This window comes from Myotis myotis, unplaced genomic scaffold (assembly GCF_014108235.1).
Source record: "Myotis myotis isolate mMyoMyo1 unplaced genomic scaffold, mMyoMyo1.p scaffold_m19_p_1, whole genome shotgun sequence".
Taxonomy (NCBI): domain Eukaryota; kingdom Metazoa; phylum Chordata; class Mammalia; order Chiroptera; family Vespertilionidae; genus Myotis; species Myotis myotis.
Genome location: NW_023416313.1, coordinates 2766368 through 2775437, shown reverse-complemented (window position 1 = coordinate 2775437; position 9070 = coordinate 2766368). Strand labels below are relative to the sequence as shown.

General features: G+C 54.8%; 1 protein-coding gene across 1 annotated transcript; it reads left to right on the top strand.

Annotated features, from left to right (window-relative positions):
• The first annotated feature begins 420 nt into the window (after window positions 1-420).
• On the top strand, window positions 421-1784 carry BLOC1S4 (biogenesis of lysosomal organelles complex 1 subunit 4). The gene has a single exon (XM_036328429.1). It carries the CDS (start codon window positions 481-483, stop codon window positions 1138-1140), a length of 660 nt encoding a protein of 219 aa, XP_036184322.1. The 5' UTR covers window positions 421-480; the 3' UTR covers window positions 1141-1784.
• The last annotated feature ends 7286 nt before the right edge of the window (window positions 1785-9070 follow it).

Here is a 9070-nt window from a genome sequence, read left to right as displayed (position 1 = left end):
TTTCTAAGCCAGAAACTTCCGTTTGAGCTATCTGCCTTGGTAAGCAGACACAGTTAATTTAAATTTAATTTGCATACTTTAATTGGCCCTTGTTCTTTGACGGAGTAGTAAGCAACAGCCGTGTCCGAGCAAGAAGCTAGGGGCGGGAGGGAACCCTTCCCGGCCCTGGACATGCGCTTCACCCTCATCTGGATGGAGGCGACGTGGGTGTAAGGATGTGCAAACACGAATCCACTTGTGCACTTACGGTGTGTGCACTTCACTGCACCGCCAAACCTTCCTTCGTAACTGGGGTTCGGGCTGAGCGCGTGCACACAGAGACCACAGCGCGCGTGTGCGTGTGCGTGTGCGTGTGCGTGTGCGTGTGCGTGTGCGTGTGCGTGCGCGTGCGCGTGCGCGCAGCCCGGAAGCAGGGGCGTTCTGTGCGTGCGCGTGCGCGCGAAGACCGGAAGCTGGCCGGCAGCCCGGAAGTCGCGGGCTATGGAGGGTCGCTCGGCGCGTCGCGGGCCGTCTCGCGAGGGATCCGCGGAAGAAGCCGAGCCGCCGCTCGCCTCCTGGAGCGGGGACAGCGGCCACGTGTCGCAGAGCCACAGCATCGCCTCAGGGCCGTGGGAGGATGAGGGCCCGGACGGGGGCGCGCCGGGACGCGACCTGCCGCTGCTGCGCCGCGCCGCCGCGGGCTACGCCGCCGGCCTGCTGCCCGGGGCCGGGGCCGGGGCGCGGCCCGAGGTGCAGGCCCTGGACGCCAGCCTGGACGAGCTGCTCACCAGGGTGGACGAGTTCGTGGGCATGCTGGACATGCTGCGCGGCGACTCCTCCCACGTGGTCAGCGAGGGCGTGCCGCGCATCCACGCCAAGGCCACGGAGATGCGGCAGGTGTACGGCAAGATCGACCGGCTGGAGGCCTTCGTGGGCATGATCGGCGCCAGCGTGGCCCGGATGGAGGAGCAGGTCGCCAGGGCGGAGGCCGAGCTGGGCTCCTTCCCCAGCGCGTTCCGGAAACTCCTGCACACCCTCCCCGTGCCCTCCCTCTTCGCCAAGGCGCCCGCCAGCAGGCCCCCGCCGGCCGGCTACGAACCGCCCGTCCTGTTCCGCACCGAGGACCACTTTCCCGGCTGCAGCGAACGGCCTCTGATCTGAGCGGGCGGCCCCGCTGCAAGAGGACGCCGCCCTCGGCGGCCACCCCGAGTGTCGGTGACATCGGTTGGAGCCCTGGGAACAGGCCTGCGGGGTCGGGGTGCGGACGTGCACAGCTGGCTGATTGCACACCCCGTTTCTCGCTGTCTTCACGATGGTGCCACGGAGGAAGTCGGTCCTCTTTAAGTCTTCCGGTTCCACCCCGAAAGCTGCTCGGTCGGAGCGACCGGGGAAGCAGAATGAGTGGACCCCCCTGTGCGCTGTGGCAACACCGTCGCGGGTGTGGATTTTACGGCTCCACAAACGGCATCACCGTTTCAGGATTTACAGATTTATACCCTCCCTGGGAAAACGACTGAGCCGCCAAAGCCTTGTTATAACTTGATCCGAATAGTGGTTGCGTTTCCCATCTGTTCTAGCGACCGGTGGTAAGTTACTTAACATTCTGTTAACCTTGCCGTGTGGGCTGTAAACCGAAGGACGAGGTGCAGCGTCTGAGAAAATGAGCCGACCTATGGCAGCGAATTGTGCAGTTGCGTTGGAAAGAGTGACCGTCCCACCTTCCCGTGCCCCGAGCCAACATGACCATATGATGGTTGCCAACGTTTGGTTTATAGCTTAAATCTTAATAAAGTTTTTAAATTTTATTGGAAACGCTTTTCTTCTGAAAAGGACGTTACCTGCCCCCGTTCCTGTTGGTTTGAAAGTGGACGTGCCGCTCCTGTGAGTTCAGGAGGCGGATGAAGAGGCGGGCGAGTGCCTCCTTCAGAGGGCGGATGTGAGAAACTGACCCGACTCCTGTGGCAGAGCATCAGATGTTCCTTTCCCGTCAACGTGAACATTTGTTGGGTGACGACTGGTCCTGGGTTTTGTTCCTTCGCCCTGACACCATAGAGCCCTACAGATCCCTTGCAGGCACCACAGGCTTTGATCTCGATCCTGACCTGTTTTATAAGCTGGTCCTGTGACAGCAGCCCTGCGTTTCTCGGAGATCTCTGAGGCCGATGCAGCAGGCCTCATTCTCACTGAGCTGTGTGCCCTGATCAGTGATAATGTAGTCTCCACCTTAGCTTTCTTGGGCTTTCTCTGTCGATACACATTTATATTTTTTATTCGAACAATTCACTGATTAAAAAACTGAAGGACTCCTGAATTCAGAGGCCAAAAGAACAAGTAACCTGTACTTAATATTCGGCAACCACTGGGTACGTAAGTAGTGAGTGTAGTGAGTATATCCCTGCAATATATCCACTGGATGGGAAAATAGCTGCCTTGCGTAATATCTGTGCTGCTAAAATGTTCTTTAAACTTGAGGCTAGTATTAAACAGCAGGTTTAGGACAAATTATGAAAAAATTGAATAATTTAAAAGAATATCTGCATAATGGACACCCTAAATTTCAGAAAGCAAAAGTTAATAGGTGTTTTATAAAGTGATATTTTCTTAAGTAGGAACATATAATGCTTAGAAACTTACTTTCATTACCTACAGAAGGAAATTAAAAGTATCGTAACCAGTAAAAGAATGAAATCAGCTTAACAGATTTTAAAGGCAACGATGCGTAATTTTCTGGCAATACGTTTTAAGTCCTGGTTCAGATGGTAATTTACGTGATTATATGCACAGCTTTACTCTGGGGACCTTGGGCCTGAAATTCGCGGTCAGTGTTGTTTATGTGGTTTCTAAGGAGAGATCCCAGCCGGTTTGCATAGCACAAGGCAGATTAGATAGGTCATTTGTCTCGAGTGGGGGCTGGGGAAGCCAGACACCTCCATTCCCTGGCACTGCCACCCTCAGACCTCCTGACCCCTCCTCCCACCCTGACCCACTGGGGAGCTGAGAGGGCCCCTCGGGTCTTGGAAAACTGGTCCACCTTCTCATAAGTCAGCAAGTTGGGAGGGGGAGGGGAGGCTCAGTGTCTTCTTGGGCAACCCCTGCAGACGGTCCGGTCCCCTGGAGGCGGGACTCCTGGACTTTCTGGAACAGGGACAGCCCACCAGTCACACTGGAGCCAATGAACTTGTTCTTCGCTCCACACCCAAGAGCACAATAACCACCTGGGGTTTGCAGGAGTCCGTAGGACATGTCAGTCCCTGGCCGCGCGGCACCGGGAGTCAGTGTGCACTCACATAACATTGGGTACCACAGAGCTAGAAGCACCTGAGGCCTTTTCCTCCCCAGCCAGGACCTGCAGGAACATGCATCGGGTTGTTCGAGGAAGGGGGTCCTGGAGTCAGACGGCCTGGCGGGAACCTGCTGACATGAGGGAGGACCGATCAACAAAGGGCCAGACAGTAAGCAGACCTGCAGGCCTTGAGGTCACAGCTTGCAAAGCAGCGACAGGCGGTCTGTAGACAAGTGTGCAGACAGTGCGCGTAAGCTACTTATAAAAATGCGTTTCTTGAAACACGAGACACACTGAGAGGAAAAGCTAGTCGTGGAGGGATTTCAGGTTTTACACGACCCGGCCAGACGGCTGTCGGGCAGCGTGGGGGGGGATGGGAAGCTTTAGTTCCCAAGGCTTTTCGGAAGTGAGGAGCAGAAAGATGCGCTCAGGACGGCGGACGGAGGTGGCCACTCCTCTTGGACAGCACACACAAGGCATGAGGCAGGTGCGGCCCAGCTCGGGGACCCGTCTGCCTCGCAGCTCCCACTGTTCATTACCAGAAACTGCCGCATGGACTCTAGTGAGAGTCCCTCCTACTGATCTGTTCATCGCCAGAGCTGACCTCCATTCTCAGTAAGGCTGCCGGCACCACCCAGAGCATCCCCAAGGCTCCTCCTCTGTCCACCCACTCGCCCCACCTCACCTGCCCACTGAGAAGTCTCCAAGCCACTCTCCACGGCAGGGGTCCTCAAACTTTAAACAGGGGCCAGTTCACTGTCCCTCAGACCGTTGGAGGGCGGGACTATAGTTAAAAAAAAGCTATGAACAAATTCCTATGCACACTGCACATATCTTATTTTGAAGTAAAAAAACAAAACGGGAACAAATACAATATTTGTATTTGCATGTGGCCCGCGGGCCGTAGTTTGAGGACCCGTGCTCCACGGGTACGCAGCAGCCAATGGATCTCGGGAAACCGTAAGTCAGATATATTGGGCTTTGCCGAAAACCTTCAATGGCTTCTCGTGATGTTAGAATAAAACCCAGGCTCTAATGTGGACGAAAGGGGGCCGCATCCTAAACCTGACCAGCTCAGGGGAGGCCGGCGTGGTGGCCTCGTGAACTCGGAGACCGTAAGTAGCCACACAGGGTGGTCTGACGTTAAACTTTCTAACGACAAGTGTGTCCCGGTGGGCACTAACCACCAACTCTCCTAAACCCACCAGCATAAAAGAAGTGTGTGTCTCTCCATGTTCCTTTTTTAAAAAAAATGTATTTTATTGATTTTTTACAGAGAGGAAGGGAGAGGGATAGAGAGTTAGAAACATCGATCAGCTGCCTCCTGCACGCCCCCTACTGGGGATGTGTCCGCAACCAAGGTACATGCACTTGACCAGAATCGAACCTGGGACCTTTCAGTCCACAGGACGACGCTCTATCCACTGAGCCAAACGGGTCAGGGCTCCATGTTCCTTTTTATCCAGGCTCAGAAATGTCCCGGCCTTGCTTCCTCCCTAGTCTATTGCCAGTGGGTTTCACGTAACCACCTTAAGTCTTCCCTTTGATTCTGATGTGTTAAATAAATGGTAACACTGCCGTTTCCCGGCCCATCCTCTCAGTCCATTGAGATTTTGCTTCCTGGCAGTTTTCAGTTTGGCTCAAATAAACTCAAAAATTCCCTAGAGGTTGGACGTTCTTACATCGGCACAGGGTCTGCCGCCCCGTCTCGGCCTCTGTCCGCTCAGGCCCCTCCCGCGGAACCTGCTCCTGGAAGATGCCCGCTGCGCTCCTGCGTAGCACTTGCCAGTTGTGTCCGTGCCATGTAATTGCCCACGACCGGCGGGACTCTGTCCATCTGCCCGCCCTCGCCCGTGTTCCCAACAGGAAACCAGGCCCGGCACCCTCCGCAGCTGGTGGAGTGAGTGGAAGGCTAGACAAAGCCTGGGCACCCCGGGAGGAATGGGAGACATGCAGAAAGGCAAATACAGCAATTCAGTCAAATGTGTGCTGGGAAACCAAGCCCCGTGGTGGGCTGAGGGCACAAAGCTGGGCCTGCCCGTGGGAGGGAAGGTCAGACGCCGGCGGAGTCCAGCCCAGGGTCCCGGCCGAGCGGGCGTGGTACATCTGCAGGCCTCCCCGTGGGCTGCAGGAAGGCTTGTCCCACTCCCACCTCGGAACTGCAGGCCTGCCTGCCTTTTACTCGCCAAAGGGTTCGAAATCATGGGTTAGAGAACACTTCACTGGCTGGTGTTGCTGGTGGGGTAGAGCATCTTCCTGTGCACCAAACGGTCGTGGGTTCGATTCCCAATCAGGGCACATACCCAGGCTGTGGGTTCCCTGTCGGAGTGTGTGCCGGAGGCAACCAACTGCTTCTCTCCCTCTCCCTTCTCTCCCTGCAGTCAGTGAAAAACATCGTCGGGTGAGGATTAAAATCCAAAAAACATTTCAAACACCTAAATCCTAGTCCCAGTAACGGGAGGAAACGCATTTCTGTTAGAGTGATTCTTCCTCATCGTCATCCTCTAAGGGGCGGTCCGGGCGGGGTCAGACCCTGGGTTGGGGGAAGGGCCTAGGGATGCTCCAGGCCCCCCGGCAGGAGTCGGGTGGCTGCAGGAACCGCCCATGCCCAGCAGGGGGCGCTGGCGGAGCAGAAAAGCCGCTTGGAAGCAGCTGGTCCACAGCCTCCAGCAGCCATGACCTGGGCGCTGGCGCTTCAGAGCTACGCGGCCTGTCCCCCCTGAAGGGCTGGCCCACCGTGTGGGACCCCTGCGCACCCCAAGGCTGCGCTTCTTGCTTGGGGCGTGGGAGGGAGGAGGGCGGGATGGGGGCGCCCAGTCTGGCCGGACTCAGAGGAGCCATGTCCCTCCCCCTTCCTGCCGTTCTTGCCCGGCTCTCCCTGGGAAGGAGCGTGCTCATTCACTGTTCGCTTGTTTTCCTGTCTCCCAGCAACAAGGAGCGTGGCCTTTTCTGCTCTGCGTGCCCCTGACCCAGGCACCTGCGGCCGCCTGGCACAGAGCAGGCCCTGCAAGGCCTCTGTGGAATGAGTGGCAGCCAGTCCCCAGGAGCACGGGGAGGGCGGCGTCCCCGGCCGCTTGGGTGTTGCTGAGCGCCCGCCCTGGCAGAGCCAGAACACCTGCTTCAGTGTTTTCTCAGGGGAAACAGGCAGACTTACCCGCCCCTGTGGCCCCCCGCCCCGCCCCCGCCTCCCGGAATATCTGTCACACTTTGGAGGCTGTGGAGATGCTTCCCGGCAGCCTTGTCACTGTTACTTGAGATAAGAGCCAGCAGGATGGGAGGCTTTGCAGGGCGGTGGGGGCGAGGAGGGGGGGGCGGGGTTGGGGACAAGACTGTTCAAGGCGTTTAGGTAGGAAATGTGTTCTTTTTAAAAAATACAGTATATTTATATTAATTTCAGGGAGAGGGAGAGAGAGAGAGAGAGACATCAGTGATGAGAGAGAATCACGGATCGGCTGCCTCCTGCACGCCCCACACTGGGGATCGAGCCCACAACCCGGGCATGTGCCCTTAACTGGATTCAAATCTGGGACCCTTCAGTCTGCAGGCCCACGCTCTATCCACTGAGCCAAACCAGCTAGGGCGTAAGTGTTCTTATTATTCCATTAATTTAAACAATGCCATCATTGTTTTTACTTTTTAAAATTTGTGGTAAAACACACATAACGCAAACTTACCACTTTCACCATCTCTCAGTGCGCAGTTCAGTGGCATTAAGTGCATTCACATCGTTGTGCAACCTCCACCACCATCTCTGCAATGATTTCATCTTCCCAAACCCAGACTCTGTCCCCATTACACAACCCCCGCCCCGCCCCCACCCACCAGCTGCTGCCTGTCTCTCTGGCTCTGACTCCCCTAAGGACCCCCCATGAATGCCATCGTGGTCCGTGTCCTGCGTGACAGGCCTATTTCACTGAGCCTAATGTGTTCCCGGCCCATACGTGTTGTAGCCGGTGTCAGAGTTTCCTTCCTTTTTAAAAAAATATATTTTATTGATTTTTTACAGAGAGGAAAGGAGAGGGTTAGAGAGTTAGAAACATCGATCAGCTGCCTCCTGCACGCCCCCCACTGGGGATGTGCCCGCAACCAAGGTACATGCCCTTGACCAGAATCGAACCTGGGACCCTTCAGTCCGCAGGCTGACACTCTATCCACTGAGCCAAACCAGTTAAGGCTCCTTCCTTTTTAAAAAAAAATATATATATATATTTGTATTGATTTCAGAGAGGAATGGAGAAGGAGAAAGAAATAGGTCAATGCTATACCACTGAGCCACACCAGCTGGGCCTTCCTCCCTTTTCATGGCTGAATCATATTCCACTGTGTGTGTAGATCAGTGATGGCAAACCCATGACACGCGTGTCAGAGGTGACACGCGAACTCATTTTTTGGTTGATTTTTCTTTGTTAAATGGCATTTAAATATATAAAATAAATATCAAAAATATAAGTCTTTGTTTTACTCTGGTTGCAAATATCAAAAAATTTCTATATGTGACACGGCACCAGAGTTACGTGAGGGTTTTTCAAATGCTGACACGCCGAGCTCAAAGGCTCGCCAGCACTGGTGTAGATGGACTACATTTTGTTTGTCCATCTGTGGACGGACACGGGTGCTTCTACCTTTTGGCTCCTGTGAATAACACTGCTGTGAACGCGGGGTAGAAGTATCTCTCTCAGACCCTGCTTTCCATTGTGGGGGTTTATATCCAGAGGTTGAATTTCTGGACTACATGATAATTCTATTTTGGGGGGAACTGCCATACTGTTTGGCACAGCAGCTGCCCCACATTTTATTCCCACCAACAGTGCACAGGGTTCCAATTCCTCCACGCCCCCCAACATTTGTTATTTATTTGTATTTTTTTATAATGGCCGTACTAATGGGTGTTCGATGGTAAAAAGGCAGAGTTTTTTCAGGGTAGATGATGATGATGGGGATGGTGGTGATGGGGATGGTGATGGTAGAGATGGTGGTGATGATGGGGATGGTGATGGTGGAGATGGTGGTGATGGAGATGGTGGTGATGGATATAGTGGTGATGATGGGGATGGTGATGGTGGAGATGGTGGTGATGGAGATGGTTGTGATGGATATAGTGGTGATGGAGACGGTGATGATGGAGATGGTGGTGATGGAGATGGTTGTGATGGATATAGTGGTGATGATGGGGATGGTGATGGTGGAGAGGGTGGTGATGGAGATGGTGGTGATGGAAATGGTGGTGGTGATGGGGATGGTGATGGTGGAGATGGTGGTGATGGAGACGGTGGTGATGGAGACGGTGATGATGGAGATGGTGGTGATGGGGATGGTGGTGATGGAGATGGTGGTGATGGAGATAGTGGTGATGGAGACGGTGATGATGGAGATGGTGGTGATGGAGATGGTGGTGATGGGGATGGTGGTGATGGAGACGGTGATGATGGAGATGGTGGTGATGGAGATGGTAGTGATGGGGATGGTGGTGATGGGGATGGTGGTGATGGAGATGGTGGTGATGGGGATGGTGGTGATGGGGATGGTGATGATGGAGACGGTGATGATGGAGATGGTGATGATGGAGATGGTGGTGATGGGGATGGTGGTGATGGGGATGGTGGTGATGGAGACGGTGATGATGGAGATGGTGGTGATGGGGATGGTGGTGATGGAGACGGTGATGATGGAGATGGTGGTGATGGAGATGGTGGTGATGGGGATGGTGGTGATGGGGATGGTGGTGATGGAGATGGTGGTGATGGGGATGGTGGTGATGGAGACGGTGATGATGGAGACCGTGGTGATGGGGATGGTGGTGATGGGGAT

Excerpts from the sequence above, each read along its gene's own strand:
- BLOC1S4 (XM_036328429.1), top strand. The coding sequence starts at position 481 with ATGGAGGGTCGCTCGGCGCGTCGCGGGCCGTCTCGCGAGGGATCCGCG.